This window comes from Manacus candei, unplaced genomic scaffold (genome assembly GCF_025592945.1).
Source record: "Manacus candei isolate 608988 ecotype Guabito, Panama unplaced genomic scaffold, ASM2559294v1 h1tg000064l, whole genome shotgun sequence".
In the NCBI taxonomy this organism is placed as follows: Eukaryota; Metazoa; Chordata; class Aves; order Passeriformes; family Pipridae; genus Manacus; species Manacus candei.
Genome location: NW_026138112.1, coordinates 1,410,598 through 1,433,025, shown reverse-complemented (window position 1 = coordinate 1,433,025; position 22,428 = coordinate 1,410,598). Strand labels below are relative to the sequence as shown.

General features: G+C 51.4%; 1 protein-coding gene across 3 annotated transcripts in view; it reads right to left on the bottom strand.

Moving 5' to 3' along the window:
- The window catches only part of RBM19 (RNA binding motif protein 19), a 67,085-nt gene that overhangs the window by 20,149 nt on the left and 24,508 nt on the right, over positions 1 to 22,428 (bottom strand). For all 3 annotated transcript variants that reach the window (XM_051805279.1, XM_051805281.1, XM_051805282.1), the window contains exon 22: positions 5,056 to 5,161. In XM_051805279.1, the coding sequence (XP_051661239.1) occupies positions 5,056 to 5,161 (106 nt within the window). The remainder of the gene's footprint in view (positions 1 to 5,055; positions 5,162 to 22,428) is intronic.

Genomic DNA, 22,428 nt, shown 5'->3' with positions numbered 1-22,428 from the left:
ACCAGCACCACCAGCTCCACAGCATGGCTGAGATTCCCACTGTCCAGCTGTCAGCAGCTCCCCGGGGTGACCCCAGAGGGTGGCCCCTTTTTGGGAGGCACATTCCTCTCGGAAGGGCTGCAAGCTACAGCTGTTTTTATTTGCTGCTGCTGTGTTTTAAAGGCCTATCTTCCAATTAGCAGAGCAATGTGTTGGCTTAAATAAACACTCGGGGGGAGGCGGCAGGAGGGAGTTGTGATGGCTGTTTACGTTGGCAGAACAAGCCTCTTCCAAAGCCTGGCAGGCAACTGCAGCTCTAATCGCCGGGTTTCATTTGTCAATTTATACTTTTTAATTCCTCACTTCCCACAGCACAAGGAAGAGGAAGGTTGGATGGCACTGCACAGCCCCTGTGAGCTCGGTGTGCTCTGCAGCAGGTCGTGGAGGAGGGCAGACTGTGAGGAACGGGGTGTGACACGCGGCGCTCGGTGGTCTCTCGTCCTCTGAGCCACTTCTCTGCCACCTCCTCCTCCTCCTCCTTGCAGGATTGCTTCCACACCTCACCAGGCACACACAGCTGCTCAGCCCAGTCTGGGATGAGCCATCCTCTAGTTCTGCTGGCAGCACTGGGAAAGGTCATGGAGCAAGAGGGAAGGCAGATGCTGCCATCAAGTTGTGTTGCATGAAAGGAACCCGCTGGGAGAGAGGCATCTGCCAGCAGCCTGGTGACACCGGCCCTTCCCGGTCAAGCACATTCCCAAAATGAGCTGGTTTGCACCCAGGATGAAGGAAAGCTCCAGCCTGTGCTGGGAGCTCTGCTCCCTGTGACCTGTTTTCCATTTGAGCTCCCGGAGCTGGGGCTGCAGGAGAGAAGCTGCACATTTCAGGTGACAAACACGCGAATGTCACTTCTTTGGAAAAAGAGCTAAAAAATGAAACTGTTTGCTGCTCTGAGAGGAATTAAGACTTTTTCAGGGGGACAAAAAAAGAGAAATCACTGATGATTTAAAAGACAAAGAGATGAAGGGGAGAAATGCCATTCCCATACATCCACACTGCTGGAAACCTTCCAGCGAGAGGAAGAAATTTGCCACTGCTGCTGTTCCAAATGAAAAGATAGGGAGGGAAAAAATATATTTTAATTAGGTGAGAAACATGAAACGAGGACAAGCAGGCTGGTTTTCACAGAAAGTGGGGCTGGAGGCAGGAGCTATTTTTGGGGTGCAGCTCCTCCACCTGAGCATCTCCCTTCCTAGGACACTTCTTTTGAGGACCCAAGCACTGAACAGCCAGAGGTTTGTGCAGCTGTGCCCCAACGAGGGACAAAGAGAGGTGTGGTGTCCACTTAAGACCACCAGAAAAGACCTCTAATTCCCACAGCCTCACATCCTCCTACACCTTTAAGGAAAGGGGAGCCTTTGCCACACAAGGCTCCTTTTCAAATGCCAAAAAAGGATTTTGTTAAAGCTGCATTTGGTAACACACCCACTGCCAGGCCACACCGAAGGCTGTAGCTCCCTGGCAAACCTCCTCACAGGCCCCTTTTGCTTTTAGGGGTTGCATGAAAAACCTATGGTCTTCTCCCCTTAGAAAATAGCATGTGAGCATGTTTAGGAATTTCATTTCTGAACATTTTTTTGAATATGATTTTGCAGAGTTTGGTTCGAGCTCAACATTCCGGCTCAGCACAGCAGGATATCGTCACTACCTGCAAGTACAGCTTGCCCAGGAAGTGGATGGAGAGGTGGACAGAGCAGGGAAAAGTGGACAGAGAAAGGCTGGAACAGCAGCTGAAAAATATCTGTGGGATTCAGAAAGGAAATTTCAAAATAAACTCTGATGAAGCCTGGGCTGTTGGGATGAGCCAGACAGAGCTCTGGAGCAGAGCCTGCTGTGCCAGGGCGATGGAGAGGCAGAGATCAGAGACTGGACCATGGTGTCTGTCACCCCTGAGTGTGACAGCTCCAACCCCAACTGCTGTATTAATTTGGAGGACAGGGCTGCTCTGCCTATAGATTCCCCCTTGCCCTATTAAATACTCAAGCCGAAGAGCCTTCGGGCTGGAATCATTAGAGGGACAAAGGGTCAACAACATTAGGAGATTGATAAATATCCCTTCCTTGCAAGAACCAGTCCCAGCTGAGGATGCTCTCTGCAATGCCAGCTGCACACGAGGATTTTTCCTTCCGTGTGTGTGCATTTTTAAAGCGTCGACTGTCTTTCCCAAATGGGCAATCTCTATTTGGAGACCAGATGTATTTTTATATCAACAGGGGAGAAAAGTGGAAACTCGGCTTCCAGTTAATAGTTCAAAAATAAAAACAATTCCACAACAATTCTGCACGGGGAACATCAGGAAACGCGAATGGTTAGTGCTTCCTTAAAGGGAGTTATTTTGTTATTGCCAGTGGATCAAAGTTCCCCTGCTCATCCCCACCTTCCAGGCACTCCCAGCTAGTGGCCAGCTGGCACTGGAGGTTTAAAAACAAAGGCTGGATCAGCCTCTTTGTGAACATCACTCTGTCCCTCCCGCTGCTGTCTCTGCCGTGGGTTCCTCCCCATTCCTGGGATCTGGTAAATGTTCACGACACAGGAGAGAGAGGGCTGCTAATTCCATCTGATGGGGGTATAACACTCCCAGCCAAGGTCCATCCATCACCCTGGGAGCCGTCAGGCACCCCCAGAGACAGCCCCGGCCACAGACGTCACCGTGGGAAAGCCAGGAGTGAGGCTGGGGCTCTGAAGGATGAGCAGAGGATGGGCAGAAGGTGCTGCCACCAGAAGCATCCCGTGCCCTGCCTGAATGTCACCTCCCTGGCTGCCAAGGGGACTCACAGCCTGATGTTCACCCCTCCTGGGACAACACCTTTTGGCAGGGCTGGCTCTCCTCGAGCGGGTGGCAGAGCCTCAGGGGAGGCTGAGAAGACAAACCCAAGCCTGATGGGACAGAATCTGCAGGCACAGCATCAGTGAGTTGGGAGGGGGAGCCCTGCATCCCTATCCTGGCTTTGGAAAATCTCCGTGTGCGCTCCCACAGCAGCCGTGGTTGCTGAGAGAAAAAGACAAACACGGGAGGTCACAGGCTTTAAATGCCCAACAAAGGCAGCCCAACTATTCTATTACAAACCCATCATGTTTTATAAGATGCTTATAAGCGATTTCCAGATTACCACTCTGAGCAAAAAACGTCACTGGCAGTCACAGCTATTCAGCTCAGAGGTCTCTGGGCCCACTCCCCTCCTCTCTCATTTCACTAAGCAATAAACTCTAAGCCAATTATGACCGTGTTTACAATATTCAGGATCCTATTCATCAATACACTGTGCATCCTTTTCCAGACGGCCAATGGAGTGTACTTGATGTGCCACTTGTGAGACAATTAAATTCCTCAAAGAGATGAGGGTAGAAAAAAATATGAAGGAGAAGGAAGAAGAGCTGCTTTGCTGGAAAAGAAGAAAACCCCACTGAGAGCTCTTCCACAGGGCAACTTGTTCCCTGCACGCTCAAATCCCGCAGCTTTGGGAGCAGTGCCCTGATCCAGAGCCCTGCCTGGCTCACTCCCCTCATCAGCCACAGATGGATTTCCTGCTCCTCAGATTCCTAGTTCTCCAGTGCAGCTGGAATCAGCCACTGGGATGAAAAGGGATCAAAAGGGGAGGCAAACACTGAGCCTGTGCCTGTTTCCTCCAGAAACCATCAGAAAAGTGAGCGCTGCCTCACATCCCCCCCAAACAGAGCAGCAATAAAAAACCAGCCAGGTCCCTCTGTGCACCTTTCCATCAACTGCCTAAAGATTCCTAAGTAAAAGATTAATTCAAAAACCAGGAATAAAGCCTGAACAACTGTGGAGCAAGGCAGAGGTGAACTTTGAGGAGAACCATGGGCACAGTTCATGGTACAGGGAGAGGAACCAGGCTCCTGGGGGGCTCAGTGCACCCCAGGCTGCCCAGCCAGTGGGTCCTCAAGGAGAGGATGAAAGCTGAGCAGAGGGAAGTTTGAATTAGGATCAATACAGGACTAACAAAGAAACTCCATGTACTGTGTTATATGGGAGGTCAGACTGGAATGGATGATCTAATAGTCCCTTGTGATCCTGGATCAATGAATCCTGTCTAAAAACATAAACACAGGCTATGCTGGCTCCCCCCTCCTCTCTCCTTCATCTCTGCTCACAGTCTTGAAAATCTGCAGTCTTGGGGAATCAGTGGAGCCACGTGGTCCCTTCCCTTCAGCAATAACATCCCATGGTTTGTGCCTACCACCATGCTCTTCCAGATACTGCTCAAATCACCAGGAACCAACAGCAGGATGAAATCCACCCTGCTGCAGTGCTGGGAGTGCCCACAGAGCAGCTCACAGCAGGAACAAGGACCTTCTTCTGCCCAGTGCACCAGAGCTCATGCCTGAGCCAGCCTGCTCTGGAACCTCTAGCAAAGGGTAAGAGCTGGATATTATCAGGCAGGCTACAATCCCTTTGTTTCTGCTGCAAGTATGGAACTTGAACACACAGGAAAGCTTTAAAAAAATAAATGAACTAGATCAATTCACAACTCCTGATCTTCTGGTACACTCACTGTGAAAGCACCAGGGTGAGGCTGCTCATGCAAAGGGTCTCAAAACACACAGAGGAACCGATGAACACAAGCCTTGAGCAGTTTACAACTCAGGAAACAGCCACAATATCCAAAACTCCCCTAAAACCAAGGTGGTGGTGAAGATGGGACAAGTACAGAGATTTCCTGATGTGTTAATGTTGGGTTAATACCATCCTTTTTCATCTTACTGCTGAGAAACCTGAATAATAAGCTCCTGTCCTTCTATGTTACAAGAATTTTCAGCCATTTTATCAATTACACCAAACTTATCCCCATCATGGCCTAGGCTGGGGTTTCTGTCACACAACCTCCAGTGCTTGCCTGTGTGGTGGTTTCAGCCTCAATGCAGCTTTGTTGGGAATGGCAACAGCCTGCTCCAAATCTGGGATAAAACTCAGCAGGACAGAGCCTGCAGGCTCCCTTCCTCATCTGCTCCAAGACCTGGCAGGGAAGATGTCGGAGAGGAAGGACCACAGCTCACCTTGGCATCCTGCTTGGTGACAAAATCCACAAAGCCGAAGCCTCGGTGGGATCCAGTTCCTGCCATTTTCTTGGGCAGCCGGACAGTCTTCAGCTCTCCAAAGGTGCTGTGAATCAGGGAGGGAAAAGCAAAGACAGTGTGAGGTCAAGGGAAGAACCAGGGCTGGTTGCAGACCCACGTTGCTGTGGACTCAGGTGAGTCTGGGTCCGGGTGTCCTGCAGCCACTCTGCTTCCCTGTAAACCCCACGTCCAAAGCACCTACTGACAGCTAAAAAATCAGCTTGGATTTCAAGGATCATCCTTACTGGTCACAAACCTTAACAAAGCAAAAAACTTATTTTATATAACTACCATGCTTCTCCTCCCTTCAGGAGATCCAGCCTGCATGCCATGCCCTGTTCAGGGTGAACAAAAAGCATCTCCAGGTTACCAGGAGACAGGGCTTCTCCAAATTTCCACCAAAGCAGATTTATTTGCACCTCTGGAGAGGGGCTGGAGTGCACAGGATATGGGCATGAGACAGAGAACAGCCCCACATGGGTTTAATGTCTTTCCAGAATAACCACTCTGTCCCCAGAGGTGACACAAAGATTTCATCCCTCTGCTCCATGGATGCTGGGCATCAGTTTTAAGGCTGAATTTCCTTGCTCTAACACTTCAGTCAGGTACCAGCCTTTCCCATCCAGTCTCTGGGCTGGAATAAACTGGTTTTACTTAAGCTTGCTGAATGTACAAAAGGAAACAGGCAAATCCAGCAGACCCAAGCCCTGCACAACAACCTCCAGATCTGACAGCATTTCAGTTATTCTGAGCGTCAATGGAAAGCCAGGAATGGGGAGATAAGGGGGTTCCTGCTGTGGGGTAGAGCTGGCAGCACCTGTGCTCAGCAGGAACCTTGTCCCAGGCTTGTCCCCAGAGAAAGAACTTGTGTCTTGAGCCCTCAGCCACCCCACCAGGGATCCCACCTTGCCCCAAAAGCCTGAAAACAGCCCCAAAGGCAGTGCTTGCTGGACAACCCTCTCCAGTGCCATCCCCTGGAGAAATTCCAGGACAAAGCCAACGCTTCCTCTGCCGCCGCTTCCCCTTCTCCTCCCCTCCCCACACACCCATTTATCAAACACATATGCACAAACTACAGGCAATAAATATTTAATGTGGCCCAGGTCTGAAGAGATGTGTTATTTTATTTGAAAATCTACACACAGGCGTGCATACACAAAAGGAGCCTGGGACACAGCAGTGCCAAAGAGCACCTGGGAATAAACACAGTAAAGGCCATAAACGCTCTCGTGAAATGATATAAGCTAAATCCTGGGAGTTAACCTGGTGCACTGGCAGCATGACCAGGCATTCATCCACCCAATTTCCTTAGGCAACGTGGTGTGTAAATGTACCATTATGAAGCCTCGAAATGAATCTGCACGTCTCCTGCTCGGAGCTTTCCCTCCCTCTCTCCCTCCTGCTCCCTCCGAGTTGGAGCTGCGCAAACAAACAAACAAACCCCGCTCTCGGCTGGTGGGGATGCTCTGCTCGGGGAGCAGCAGGAGCACCCTGGGGTTTCCAGCAGCAGGAGGGTCCTCCTGCAAGGGGGTGGGGGTGACAGGGACCCCCAAGGTGGCAGAGGTGGCTCCTCTTGCTTGGAGCAGCCCTGGAGCATCTCAAATGCCACAGCTGGGTTAAGGATGAGGTAAGGAGAGAGCTCGTGGCTCAAGGAGATGACCACCTAGCTAGGAAAGATGGGAGACATGGGCAGGGGAGCTCTTGCTCCGACCTATTTCTCTGTGGAAAACATCATGGGCACTGCCAAGGGAGCAGAGTATTCATTAAAGGAACAGGACCAGAGTGCTTGGTCAAAGGGAAGCCTCAGACAACACTCACTCTGTGTGCTGAAACACCACGTGTCCTTGGACACAGGATGGGCAAGGAGGTGCCCACAGGAGCAGGACCCCGAGGCTGAGGGTCCCAGGGAAGCTGTGCTGACCCACATGAGCCTGGGCAGAGGTGGGAGAAGTTGGTTCTTCCTTCCTCCCCAGCTCAGACCAGTCCAAACCACCCACGCTGGGAGAGGTGGAGGTGGTGGGGATCTGATCCAGAGCTGGGCTGGCCACGAGCATCTCCCCAGGCAGACGGCTCGGGGGAAGGACAGGGGTACCCAGCACGGAGAGGTGGATCTGGGGAACAGGCAGAGTGGGGGGGTGAGGAAAGCCGAGGGGCACAGTGGAGACAGGGCTGACCCCACTGGGGTTGTGGAGCAGAATGTTGTCCCCCCCACTGCGGCGCTAATTAGAAACCACAACACAGCAATTACCATCCCGGGAGCTGCGAATGAAGCGGAGAGCTCCGGCCTTTAATGTTCTCCTCTCCAGTGCCAGGCAGAGACTCACACCTCTCTTTTCCAATTATTTCCCCTGGTTTTGGGGGGAGAGAGGCAGAGGGAACCCAATTACCCCCCGCAGTGCCCAGGGAAGCCAGGTGCTGACGTGTTTGTTCCCACTCCAGCTGCATCCATGCCGCAGCCTTCCAGCTCCGGGATGGCTGCACATGGATCACACCACAGTCAAAGCCACAGGGGTGGGGATGGCAGAAGAAAAAGGGATGGAGCACATCATCCAAGTAAAGCCAGAGCACACTGAAACAGGAGGGAAGAAGGCAGCTCTTCCATAAGACCCCATCAAGCTGCTTGAAAACACGTCCTCTCAGGGGCTGGGATGGCAGGGGAGGCAGGGGGATCACAGCAGCTCAGACCTGGTGTCACTGCCAGCTCCTTCCCCTTCCAGCACAGAGCTCCAAGGAGTGAAAAAACCCACACAGCCCCTGGGTGGGGATTCCTCTGGGAGCTGATGTTCCTTTCCTGTCAAACTGGACAGAGACCAGAAAGAGCTGGCACCAAACCCTGCTGCTGGTGTGGAGCACAGCACCATGCCAGGCTCCTCACCTCATGCACAAGGGTTTACAGGGAAGCTCCTGGAGTCAGTGTGAGTGTGAAACCTGAGAGCTTTCTGGATTTGTACCCACCAGCATCCATGCCTTCTCCAAGTGCTCCTGAGCCCCTGCACCAGGGTTGAAGGATCTGGTGGTTGTGAGAGCAAAGCCTTTTCCATCTTGAGACATTGTCTGGTTTACAGTCAGCCTGGCTTAACTTTGCAGAAGATCCTAACCTCCTTCCTGGTGAATCCTGTCCCCATCAGGCCCACTGGGGCTGGATTTCTGGCAGGACACTCCCACAGTTCCTGGTGGTACTGCACTGGGCTGAATCTCACCTGTAATGAGTGCAGCCAAGGTGGGTGGTAAAACCAAATCTCTGTATGAATGACCTCCCCGTGGAGCTGTTCACAATTAATATGGGCAGGTTGGGGCAGGGGGAGGGGGCAAAAGCAAAGAATTTTCCCACAGAGGTGGCAGGACTGCAAAGCCCCTGGTGACCTGCCATGCACACGGCGGCTCCATTACCTCCTTCCCCTAGCATGAAAAATGATGTCCAAACAGCTGCTCCCTGAATTCCCAAGTGGAATCAGGGCCTGAAGGGGAGGGCAGAGGTGTGGGGTGGGTCTGGGGATGGGGCTCTGCCTGGGCTCCCCTCTCCCTGCAGGAATCCTGCCAGCCAGGCTGGCAACTCTGTCCTCGCGCCTACGCTCGCTCTCCCAGGCTTGGCACATTTTCACTCCGTTGGCTGGAAGGGATGACAGCCCTGAGCAAACACTGCAACTACTATTTCCTAAATGAGAACCTTTGTTTTATGCTGATCCAGATTTACTGGGAAACCAGGAAAAGCCTGTTCTGGCCCTGGCTGAGCGACAATCTGCAGGGCTGCAGGATAAAGACAGCCACAGCCTCTCCCTTGACTAGGCACCCATTCCAAGTTCAGCAGAGACACAGGATGTTCCAAGAGATGCCAGAAGGGACATCCCCTCCCTCCCACCCACAAGGGATCCAGCACTTCTACATGGCACTGCTGCTTTCCCAATGTTTTGGCAGCTCTTCCAGGGGTGCCGCAGCCATCCCGCTTCCCTGGCTGAACAGAGGGAGGAGAAGTAGATTTCTCCTCCATGCTGTAAGATGTACACTGCAAGCTGGCTGCAGGTCAGAGGAACATCACTCCTTGGGATTGTAATTATATCCTTCTGGCACAGGCCAGCTGGGAGGCAAGTCCTTTGCCTGCTAATTATAGGACATTATATTGCTATTAAACAGAGAACATTCCAGCTCGGAGACAACACACTGCTCACTTGGCTTTGCCTGTTCACCAGAAGGTGCCTGCACATCCTTCACCAACACAGCCCAGCAGACACAGGACAGAGGAGGACAGGGATACAGGTGGTCTCCAGAAACCCTCTTCCCTCCTATGCCAGCATGACACACAAGTTCCACCCAGCAGCTCCCTCCCCTTCCATCATCCTGGGACAGGCACAGCCTCAAACCCTCTGTGCTTCCACCCCAGGATTGCCAGGCACACCAGTCCTCTTCTGCCACTGACTCCATCACCTCTTTTCACAGCTCCTCCTCTCCCCCTAGGTTTTGTTTGAATTTCTGCCCCTGCTCCCAAACCTCTCCTCACCCTCCCTCAGCTCCCAGTGTGTAAGTCTGGCCCCATCACAGCCTCAGGCAGTGGTGACAGCCACTCACACATGCTTGTTCATGGGACAGGCACCTCTGGATCAGGTTAAACATGGAATCACAGAATGGTTTGGGTTGGAAGAAACGTTAAAGTTCATCTCATTCTGACACCCTGCCATGGGCAGGGACACATTCCATTATCCCAGGTTGCTCAGAGCTCCATCCAACCTGGCCTTGGACACTTCCAGGGATGGGGCAGCCCCAGCTTTTCTGGACAACCTGTGCCAGAGCCTCACCACCCTCACAGGGAACAGCTTCTTCCTAAGAAGCTGTGAACATCTCTCCAGCTGGGAAGCAACCCCTCTATTGCAACACCTTCCCTGTCTCAAATAGCAGCATTTGAACTACAAGATCCTTGGGTCAGGCCAAGACCTGTCCATCCCTAATTGGTATTTTCAAGTCCCAAACACACAGATGTGTTCATCACGCTTGATCTTGGTGCACCCTAAGCCATGAGCTGAATAAAGACTCCTGGGATGCCAAGTTCTGTAGGGGAAAGCACAACTGACACCACAAATTCATGCCATGGTTGGAGAGACCAACCACTGTCCACTGCCAGGAGAGCAGAACTTCTTGGAAAACAAACAAAAACCCTTCCCCTTAGGTTTCTGCAGATGTGTACAGACATCCCATGGCATGGGGGGATCCTAAATCCCCCTTTATATCCCTACAAGAAAAACAAACCAGCAATAACGTGTTGAAAAAACTGAACCTGAAAACCTCTAGCAAGGCTGCCAACCTTCTCGTTGCTTGCCATCTACTGCCACCACCTCCTCCTCCTCCTCCTCTCCTCTCCCTGCCTTCCCATCCCAAGCCCTGCCACTGCCTAAATCCCCCCTCGTGACTGCTGGCAGCCCTAGGACAGAGCTCAGGCGAACGAGCCAGGCAGCGTGACCGCTCATCAGAGATGGCTCTGGGCAGGGATGACGAGCCCAAAAGAGACACAAATCCTTCCCTTCCCAGCCTCAGCCCCAGGAACAAGCTGCAGCCACACGTCAGCCCAGCAGAATTCACTCAGTTGCTTTGCAATGGTCGCCTTCATTTCATTATTTTTCCCCCCTCGCCCCCAAACAGGACCTTCCCTCCCCTAGAAAATTACGGCCTTGCCCGTCTCTGCCTCTGCACCCACTCGCTGATTATAAGGGGGAGAGAAAAAAAAATATAATAATGTTCCTTTTTCTTTCTTCCTCCTTTAGGAAGGCAGGACCCTGGCAAATGGTTTTGCCCCTGGGCTGAGCCATGGCCAGTTCCACCCCCTGCATGAGGGAGTTAATGGAATACGCAGTGGAAGGTCCCTCCCGCCTCCCGCTCCAGGACTTCAGCTGACTCCAGTACAGCTAATCCCATTACAAGAAAATAACGTGGATAATTCAAGCTAATGAAATCGTTACAAGAATGTGGACAGCCAGGGGTGGACATTCAGAGCCAATTTAACACTCCTTGGTGTTGTTATCCCCAGCACAGGAAATACCTGAAAGGAGGAAGGGAAAGGAAAGAGGGAGGAAAAAAAGCCTTCCTCTCTTGTTAGCTTAAATCCTGTTAGAGAGTTCAGGAATTAATCTGCCACCTATCTCCCCTATTACCATCATCATCATCATCATCAATAATGTCTCCTCGGTAACCTCTGAAAATTAGCAAATGAAGGCACAGGAGGGCAAGGCGGGAGCGGAGCCTCCGGATGCACCGAGCCAAGTCCAACTGCCGCTGCCTCCAGCTCTGGAAGAGCCACGGGTGGAGGGACTTGGTAGCAGAGCAGGTGTCCCAGTGGACCCCCAGCCCACGGCTGCATGGATGAAGTGACACCGGGAAGCAGGTCCCCACTGCAGAGCTGCTCCTTCACTCCCACTCCTCGCCAGCACTGGACGGACCTGCTGGATAATCAAACCAGCTGCAAAATCCCCAGGAAAAGCCAGCGGGACACGGGAGGGGGACAGCCATGTCTGTGCTTTGTTCTTTACTACATGGGTCATCAGTTTTTCCAGCTTCCTCTGCTCCTTGCCCAGGAGCACTGCCTTTGTTTGGAGGCCTCTTGATCTGCTGCTGCAGCAAAACCGGGCTTTGCTTTATGCGATTCCTCTTTTTCAGGGCCAGCCTCATGCTGCTGGGAGAAGTGCTGTCATCCTCTCTGAGCTTGGCTGCTCCAAGTGATGGACCCCTTTCTGAGCCCAGTTTCCTGGGGAAGACCTGTCCATGGTGCACAGAGCCTCCAGTGGCAGGTCCAAAGCCAGGCTCCCTCCTGCTCACCCACACCGAGGGAAGCCGAGCACCGAGGGCAACTGTCTGAGCTCAGCCACAGCATTTCATCCCAAATCATTCCTTTTGGCACCAAGCAGTTCCAGGCAGGAGCTGCTGGTCATGCTGAAACTCATGGATGCAGTGGGGTACCACCTGAACAAAGCACAGCCCTGCCTGCTTTGGGTTGGAGCTGTGGGAAGCCTCATCGTGACAAGGTTTCTGAGCTGTTCAAGCCTGTATCCTCAGTTCCTGTGAAATAATAATTGTTCCAATGCTGGATATGGGTGATTCCCACTTGTCCCTCTGCTGCACTGCTGGGTGATGGCAGGAAAGGGTCACACAGCCCCTCCAGAGGCAGCTGCTTTCCTGGGGTGCTGCAACCTCATCCCAGCCAGCATTCAACGTCATATTACCCAAAAAACACCTACAACGTATTCCCCAGAATCTTTAAGTGCTTGACAGGGTAGTGAAACAACAAAGTGAAGGGACAGGGAGAGATTCCCAAATCTCCCCAGAGACAGAGGTCTCTCTGAAACAAGGTTTCTCAGACAGGAGTCCTATGTAAAGGGCCCACAAAAATCAAGAATGGCATTTTCAAATCAGGACTCTCTCCAGGATTAGTGACGACCATCAGGTTTGGATAAGGCAGACGTGACCACTAAGAGATGCTGCAGCTCCCTAAGGAGCTCAGTAGCCAGCAGTGATGCTGGGGAGGAAATGAGGAGACTCCAGGCCCCTTTCCAGCCTCTGCTCCCCATACAGGTGCTCTTGGAATACCTAACCTCTCCCATTTTTCCAGCTCACTGCCTGCAAACCCACAGCTGCTGCCTACCCACCTCACACACACATACAAGGCTGCAGAGAGACTTGTGATTTAAAAAAAATATATCCTGTGCAACACGACTTTGGTACAAGAGAGAAAGCAAAAGCCTCATGGCAAAAGCAGCAGGAGAGCTGGAAGTGCTGCAAATGGGTAAATGGGTCTTGTAAGAGAGAGAAGTCACTCAGGGATTTCTCTTTGCTGGGAGAACTGAAGCCAGAGAAAGGCCCACAGGAAGCAGGTTGCTGAGGGCTGTGGTGGTGGGACATGGGGTGCCCAGCCTGGGTAGCCACCCCCCTCCCTGTCATAGACTCATGGAATGGTTTGGGTTGGAAGGATCATCTTGTTCCATCCCCTGCCATGGGCAGGAACACCTTCCACTAGCCCAGGTTGCTCCAAGCCCTGTCCAGCCTGGCCTTGAACATTCACAGGGATGAGTTAGCCACAGCTTCTCTGGGCAACCTGTGCCAGGACCTCATCACCCTCCCAGGGAAGGATTCCTTCCCAATATTCCATCTAACTCTGCCCTCTGTCAGTGTGAAGCCACTCTGTCCCATGTGGAGAATCTCTGATTTGCCACAGAGTGGAATTTTCCACCTTTCTGCCACTGCAGCACAAACAACACCCTTCCCCGTTTCTCTATTTCCACCAGGCTCGTAGGAGTCCTACACCAGCCCAATTCCCACCTTGAACCCCCCAAAATTCGGCTGGAAGGGACCAATGCTTTCCAAAAGCAGCCCTGCCCCTGGCAGAGGAGGGGCAGCAGGACAGACTCCCTGGGACGTGCCCGGCTCCATCCATGTCTCCGGGATACTCTCTCTAATTGCATCCAGACGGTGCTTTCGGCACACCTGTCACAGCAACTGCTCATCTTGCCAGCAACTTAAAGAGCATCATTTGCAGAGTTTGCTGGGAAAGAAAAGCCAGTTAGCATGTCATTGGTGAGGCACAAAGATCCTCCAGCTTTATCTCTGCAGTGGCTGCTCCAAGGACCCTTCGGTGCTAATCCCCTCTGTGGCTCCTCCACTTGGAAACACAAGGCTGTGCTTTCTCCCAGAGGAGACCCAAAAGCAAAGCGGGGGGTTGTGATTTAAGCTTCACAGCCGCCTCTCCCTGATGTGCCTCCCACACTCCATGGAGTAACAGCAGTGCTGGTCCCAGCTCCAGCAAATGGAGGAAGGTCACAAGATCCACCCAGAAACCAGCCCTGGGGAAGTGGGTCCAGCTTTTGGATTGCCCTTGCTTCCCATACCCACCTGCAGACAACTAAGCAAAGTTCAGCTGCCTTTGAATTCACTGGATTTTTGGCACAGATCTTTCAAAATTATTTAAATGCTCAACACCACAACCACTGCCAGTGCCAGAGACTGTGAGGACAAGCTTCTTCCAAGGAGCTGTGAATTTACCCACAAGACTCCTGTTAATATCAAATCCCATTTTTAGTGGACCTTGGTAGGAGTCTCCCTTGGAACTCATGGCCAAGTGGGATCAGCAACACAACAGCTTTGGCCCCAGACCAACAGGCAGCCGTGGGACCTTCCCTCTCCTCAGGAGGCAGGACCAGAAGGCAGTGGCTGCTTCCTGTCGCTTAAATGGCTCGTTTAAAAATGTAGCAAAACATTTTACCCCTTCTCGATTTATTTTCCTTAACAGTTGCTTATGAGGGACCTTATCAAAAGCTTTCTGAAATTCCAAGTAAATTAGTCATTAGGCAGGTTTTCAGAACAGTAATTAGGCCACTCCATGCCCCTGATGTATTATTTACCTGAGAAGATATACATAATTAGGGCTCTTCTTTATAACTGGTATTACAGGCACTAAATTCTACTCCAGTCTATCGTGTAATTACGCAATTAGGCTGCACGCTAAACAGAGAGAAACCAATCCTGAAAACCAAGCAAAAAGGAAAAAAAACCCACCCAAACCCACAACAGTAATTATTATTTTTTAAATCCTCCATCACCAGCACAGCAGCAAGCTTTAAAATTTTAATATCCCTCCACTTCAGTCATTTCTAACCAGGTGCTGCAACCAGGTTTGGTTTCTTAATTTTGCCGCATTTAATCCTACTTTGCAAGGTTTAACGTCGGTCGGTTCCTTCAAGTGATTTTCTTTAAAGGCTGGTGTTAAAAGGGGCCTTTCTCTTCCCTGGACAGCACGGATTTGTGCTGCTGGAGGAGGTGGCAGTGTTGCCTTGCAGCCTCCCTTCCCTCCTCGGCCCTCCGCTCCTCCCAGTCCATGATTATTTTTCCACAGCTCCCCAGCTCGTGGAGGCAGACAGGTACAGTTGCTATGGTGTGACTGTCACAGTAATTTAGTCCTACAGAGCCGGTTCCCAGGCTGGAATTTCACGGGGCAGTGTGGCAAAAGGAAAGGTGGGGACGGTGGAGGGGAGGAGAGCCAGCCCTGGAGCCCCTGAACTGGGAGGTGGGACATGCAGAGAACCACCCAGCAGCCTCCCCACGCTTTCTGGATGGAGGGATGGGCTCAGTCACCTCCTGATTTGTTCCCATCTTTCTGGTCTGACAGCAAAGTGAGATTTCAGCTCTTCTGAGGGTCAATTCCTACCTGTGCCTGCCCACAGGCAGAGTCACATCTGCTCACATCTATCCTGCTTTGTTTCCTGGTCCTCGCTGATAGAAGAGTGCCTACCATTGGGGTGGGGAGTTCTTTTTAATCTATCCATTCTTATAAACCTATTTTAGAGTTGTGTAGACCAAGGAAAAACTCCCAGGACTCGCTGAGCATGCTGACACCTCCCACACAAGACACCTGCCTATTATCCTCATTTATTTCCATGCTTTAAAGACAATGATGATTCACTATTTAGTTAAAGCACAATCGGATTTCCTTGTGAAATTCTCCATCTCAATGCTCACAACTTCCAATCCAGTTCCCAAGGCACAGGGGAAGGTGTAGAGCTGGCACAGGGAACACCATAAGCTTCAGGAAGCCCCAGATTTAAACAGCACTGCTGGACTTGAACTCTGAAAGGGAGCTGGGACTTAAAAGTCATCCCAAAAGAGTGTGAGCTGGTGACTCAGAGAATTTAAAGATAACTGCTCATGGACATATGTGACTGAAGAGGTCACCCCAAACCAGGAGAGAGCCTGAAAATCCCACTCTAATATTATTCAGGTTTTGCTGCTGCTTCTCTCCACTTTTGCAACCTCACAGAGCTCTGAGCTGGTCCTGGTCACAGCAGGGCTCTCCTCTCCTCTGCTGCCATGGGCCAGCCCTGCCTGGGCCATGGCCATTCTCAGATTCTCTAATTTCATCTAACCAATGGTTCTCTTTTTAATCCTATTGTAATTATTTTTTTTTTTTTTCTGGGGGAGACAAAAGACATTCAAGGTTGTTGGAGAAAGGACCAGCTGTATCAGGACAACTGAAAAAGGATGTCTTCCCCCACCTCCACAGACCACACCAGGATCAAACCACCCTCCCGTGGCAGCTCTGCCTGAGATGTAAAAACAACAGAAGTAATGACCCTTATAACCCAAACCTCACAAAATCTCAATCCTTGCATGGACTTCAACCAGAGCCTTTTGCAGAGCTCACACTCCTAAGCCACAATTCTCCCCACACACAGCACCTTGCAGGACCAGTGCTTAGGAGCCACCAAGTCACTGCCCTAATCACCAGCAGGTCAGGATTTCAAAGGAACCCGCAGCTCCAACAGCACTGAGATTTGGGGATTTATCTCTCCTGGGCTCTTTTGAAAATCCTGATCAGAGTGCAGCTCTGGTCAAAAACAAGTTATGCTAAAAATAGTGCTCACAGGAGGGTCTGGTGCAAATCTCTGCTCCTGTAGGATTCCTGTGAGTCAGCTTGTTTCAAAGACAAGAGGAAATTTGTACAACTAGCAAAGCAGGAAACACAGGAGGAGGATTTAGACATGCCTCATGTACCCACAGAGGTGTACTCAGGGCATCCTTTGGAGAAGGTAGCCTTGCTGTTAAGATACCAGCTGCATCAGCCCCATTATATATATATATATCTATATATCTCTCATATTCAACTGTAGAGCCTCCTGCACTGAGCTGGAGGAGAATAAATATAGAAGCAATGAGATATTTATAGGCAGACAGCTATTTTAACATAGCTCTGCTTTAAAGAGAATCCTTATTTAAGTCTTGTCCCCTGTAAAGCTGCAGGATGACTTAGAAAAATAACCTGATTAATTATTTTCATCAGAGGAACAGAGAAACACGTAGGGAAGATCAAATGCACACAAATGCACCGGGAACGCGGGAGCTGCTCTGGTGACTCAGACACAAGGAGGATGGTGAGATCTCCTGAGGGCAGGGCTGTCTCTGAAGAGCCCAGGCTGACCACATCTGACGTCTGCCAGGCATCAGAACAAGGCAAAGCATGAGATCCAAGCACAGAGCAGCTCGTTGGGAGCCACCACACCACTGTGCTCCCCCGGCCGGCACTGTCCCCTCCAGAGACGTGACCCACAGCACAACAGTAGATTTCCTCATTGTAAAAGCAGTGTGAACAGAGGGGTACTTCTAGAGGTACTGTTTTACACTGATAATGGCCCAACTCACCCATCCTGTTCCCAAACTGCAGGTGTGGCTGTCACCCAAGCTGCAATGGTGGTTCTCTTCCTGCTGCCAGTGTGCCCAGTCCTTCGGTCACTCCTTCCCAACCTGACACAACCACACCACCTGCTAAAGCTCAGAGGCTGCTTTACACAGCAGGACTCATCTTTAGAGATCATGTGGAAAACTCCCAAAAGACAGGAGGACAGGGAGTGATGGCAGGGTGCAATCATTACCTGAGCCACCATGGGATTCAAGCTCTGTTTCTGTGGAAAGTTCATCAGTATCCACCCACCCATCTCAGAAAGTGCTGGATCACGAGGAGAGAGATTTCACAGAACCAAAGAAAGGTTGGAAAGGGCCTCTGGAGATCACCTAGTCCAACTCCCCTGCCAAGGCAGGGTCACCTACAGCAGATTATTTGCACCACCACAACCAGCAAAGAGAGGCAGAGGCCAGGATGGAAGTCGCCAACTCTGGCTGATCCACCCATGGGATCTTTTGGACAAAGAAAACTGCAGTGGCAGTAACTGCCTGTTGGGTTTGGGTTTCTAATTTGTTTCCTTATTTATGTCTTAGCACAGAAGAGCATTTTCTGTGCAGCAGGGCTGCACTGAGACAACTGTGACTGAGAGGAAGCAGGAGTGTCCAGGTGCAGGGAAGTGGGAGCCCATGTTCATGGGAGCTGCTCTGGAGCCAGGCACACACTTCCCAGAGGCAGATCCTCCCTGTGGGAATGGACCTCTGCCAGGCATAGAGTGAACCACTCACATCCCCCTGTGAAGGGAGATGTCCAGAGGTGGGACAAACCTCCCTGCACTGTCATAGAATCAGAATGGTTTGGGTTGAGAGGGACCTTTAAAGATCATCTAACCCAACTCCCCTGCCATGAGCAGGGACACCTTCCACTAGACCAGGTTGTTCAGAGCCCTGTCCACCTGACCTTGAATGCTTCCAGGGAGGGAGCACCCACAGCTTCTCTGGGTAATCCATGCCAGTGCCTCACCACCCTCCTCGTAAAAAACTTCTTCCTTTTATCTGGTCTAAATTGACCCTCCTTCGGTTTCAAACCTTGTCCTCACTCAGAATCACTGTATCAGTACACAAACACCAGCAGTCCTAAGCCCTGTTGATACAACCTTGCTAATTTAATAAATGGATTTTGACAAGGAGAAGCATCTGCTTCAATGCTCCCCATCTCCCTGCCCCAGCCCTGACTGCCCCCTCCCAACTCAGAGCCTCTCCCATAAATTAAACCACCCAACAAATGCACAGCCTGAGCCTTTTACAGCTCTGCTCTCTGGTGGGAGCCAGAAAGATGCAAATAAAGGCAGAGCTGGGCAGGACAGGTCAAAGGCAGCGCCGAACGCTGAGCAGGGTGTCTGCATGGCAGGGTGTGAGCTCTGCCCATCATCCCCCTTCCACTGCTCCCTCAAAACCTCTGGGAAGGCTCATCCCAGTGCCCTGGGTGTTCACAATCGATGGCAGGCAGGAGCAGACACTTGTACCTGGCTGACAGATGCTGTCAGAGCCGGGTGGCAGCTGCAGGCTGAGAAGGGGAACGTGAGGCAGAAATGAGGGGGCTCCAGAGGAGGAACAGAAACCACATCGTTCTGCATCTGCTGGCAGTGCCTCACCAGCCAACCTGAACGAGCTGTAATGCACCCATGGGTCCAAAAGGGCCAGAGTTTGCCCTCTCCAGAGGGGGCATTTCCAACAGCATGGAATACCCAAGTAGGGACACCCAGCTTGCAAGAAGTTGGGATCTCCACCTCTACTTGATGTGAGGCTTCCGGGCCAGGGGCTTTCAACAGATGATCCTAATTTTTAAAGGCTACACATGCACAGCTCTTGAAGCTGGTACACAAGCTGCCATGCCCATACTGAAGGAGCCAAAGAGGTGAGAGCAGGTAAGAACACCTGGAGAAGAGATGCTTGGCTTGAATAGAGGAACTTGCCAAGTTAAGAGCTTTCCTCTGATTCTTGCATGGATATCAAGCAACAGGGCTCAGGAAACCACCTCCACCAGCACCTGTTTGCCTTGGAATGGCCACAACACCCCACATACCTCCCAGAAGGAACAGCTCTGCTCCTGGGGGAAGATCCACTACGTGGGAAAGGGTAAAAGCCAATGCCAGGAAGCATCACATGGGCTGGTCACACACACAGTGCCAGCTGCTGGGGTGGTGCTTTGGCCCTGCAAAAGGAGGTTCAGAGAGCTTTCCTGCAGCACTCTCTGCTCCTAAGGTCAATGCCAAAGTGGGGGAGGCGCAGCACGGAGATGTTGATGTTCCCAAGGGATGAGTCTGTGTAGGAGGAGCCTGCTTTCAGTTCACACATCAGAGGATGGCCTTTTCAAGCAAGATGGGACCTCAGAAAGGAATGAGAGCCAGAAAAGCACGAGCACAGTTGATTAAAGAAATGGAGTATGATAGATTCCCTAATGTTTCCAAAGCATTGATAAGTCCCAGCACACAGCTGGAGGTACCAGAGGCTGCTGCTCTCATCCTCCACTCCCAAGGGCCCAGAGCTCTGTGGGCACGAGAGCCACAGAACCCTTGGGGCTCATGAATCTCCTCTTCCCTCCTCTCTCAAGGTTTATTCCAAAGCTTTTTAGCCTCAAACAAGGCTTTTTAGCCCAAGCCACCAGCTCTCTGCTGTGGGGAGAGCTGTGTCTCTTAATGTACCATTTCCTTCCCAGCTCTGCAAACACAGGGAGCCCCGAGCTGCTGCTCTGGATTTTGCCAAGTGCTCCAAGAAGTGTGGCCACAGGCTACACGATGGAAGAAAAAGGGAGGGGATGATCCTTCCAGTTCCAAAACACAAAAAAATACAAGCACACACATGGAGAAAAAAAAAAAAAGTGAGTCAGGTTCTAGGGATGACAACAGTAAAAATGGTTGGGGACAGAGTGGAATGCCTGAAGCCAGAGAGTGAGCTTCCAACTGGGATGGGCTTGGGAATGCTAAGCTTGTGTGGGAGCTGTCAGAGTCCCAGCTGACAGCAAGAAGTCCCTGCAGAGGTGACAGCTCTGGCAGACACAGCAAGCAAAGAGCCAAAGAGGGGGAGAAGGGGAGAAATGAGAGAGGAGGCAATGGCAGCTCGATCTCTGCAGGCAGAGCCAGGCCGTGCTCACTGGCATTAAAAAACACAAAGGGAGGCAAATGGTTAAAGACCAACTTTCAAGCAGCACCCTGGCTGCCCACAGGTAGGGCAGGGCAGGCTGGCAGCTCCCCTGCCTCCCTCCTTCCCTCCTCCAGACCTCCCTGCTGCAGCAGACCTAATTTCATGGGGTTTTTGCACAAGCAGCGGGGTGGAAAATGATCCTCGGGAGGCAGCGCACGGCGGTTCCCCAGATCCCCCCGCAAGGTGAGCAGCCCCAGCCCAGTGCCAGCCCCGCTGGGTCGGTGCCTCAGCCAGGAAAGAGGCCACCAATGAGCTTTGCAAAGCACACCCGTGGTGAGGAGGGGGGGACCTGCACTCCCCCCATGCCCGTCACCCTCCCGGATGCTGACGAGGGAGACGGCGCAGTCCTGCGTGACAGCGTGAAATTAATATGATTTTGGGGGAAGTTGGCAGTGAGTAATGAGCATCTGAAATACCTTGTCCCCACCCCCTCGCCCCCCAGACTCTTTTAACCCTTCAGTTGCTGTCATGGCAGCGGGATCAAAGGGTGGGGAGAACAGGAACTGGGTTAAAGAGAACCAAAGAGGGGTCTCATGCAGCCCCCCGACAATTGAATTTGCACGGCAAGTTTTGGCACAGATCCTGCCAGTGGTCAGGTTCAGCCTGTTGAGGTGCTGAGATTGGCACTCCTGGGCTTGGAAAAGTCATCATTGCTGCTTTTCCATGCGAGTTTCCACAAGGAAATTTAAAAAAAAAAAAAGATAGATGGGCTGAAGAGGGGCCAAACCTGTCCACCAAACATCCCTGGGCAAGGCCCAGAGACCACCCATGAGGGGGAGAGCCTGATGTGCACAGACCACTGATGGGCAGCAGAACACAAGCAGAACAAAGGAAGTGGTTTTCCCAGGGTCAGCTTGCCTGGCATCTGATAAATGGGAACTTGGTCAGAAAAAATGTCCCATCTTCAAGGGCAGCTTATGTGAACTCCTGGATGTCTCATAAGGGTCAAGGTCACAACAGCACCTTCCTGAGAGGGCAAGGCTCAGGAGCTTCTTCCCGTGCTTAATTGCACCAAGCTCTCAAATTTAAGGTCTCCTGTCCTCTGCCAGATGCCTGGAAGTGCTCAGGATACTGCTGGGGGAGGAGGGAAGAGAGGTGAGAAGACAGATGGTCATCCTGCTCTGCCTTAGCTTGGTTTCTTCAGGAAAAACAACGTGCAGACAGAGCTGCTCCTGGTGCCACCAGCTGCAGAAGCCAACACGGTTCAAAGGCCTTTGGCACAGGGGCTGCCCCAGGGGAGGTGAGAGACTGTGGCAATGGAAGGTCCTTAATTGCAATCATATCCCAAGGCTGAAAACCCACTGGATGAGAAGAGGGGGGAAAGGCTGCAGCAGGCTCGAGGTGAAAAAAAAAAAAATGATGCAAACAGAGATGCAAATAAAGGACACGATGTCATCCTGAGGAGAAAACTGTGATTCATTAGAGGCTTGTTCAGGACCTTCTCGAGAAGTGAGACTGAAAAATACCCACATGCACATGGTAGTGAAAGACAGGAAGGTGGATGGGTCAACAGCACTGTGCAAGAGCTGTAGTTAAGAAATGCAACAGACACATGGATTTTAAGATCAAGAAAATAATCATCTTGATTGCACCTTGACTTAAAGGCTGAGACACAAGCTCAAAAGTTAGTCCAGTGGAACTTCAACACTGTAGATTCTGCAATGGCTGCCAGACTCAAAAACAGACTCAGTGGCCAAGGGGCCAATTTTGAGAGTGAACAAGAACTGGGTACAACATAAGGCAAAAAAAATGATGCTTTGCCTTCCTTATACACAGAGGCACACATACTCTTAACAATTCAGACAAAAGGAGACCTTATAATACTATCAGCATTGAATGGGCTATTTACAGGAGACAGCACAAGCAGGTTTTGGTTTGTTGCTTCCTGAGAGGAGAAGCAGCCCACATGTCTGCACACACATGTGCCAGTGCCACTGGGCACCAAAAAAAGGTAAAAATCCCAAAGCA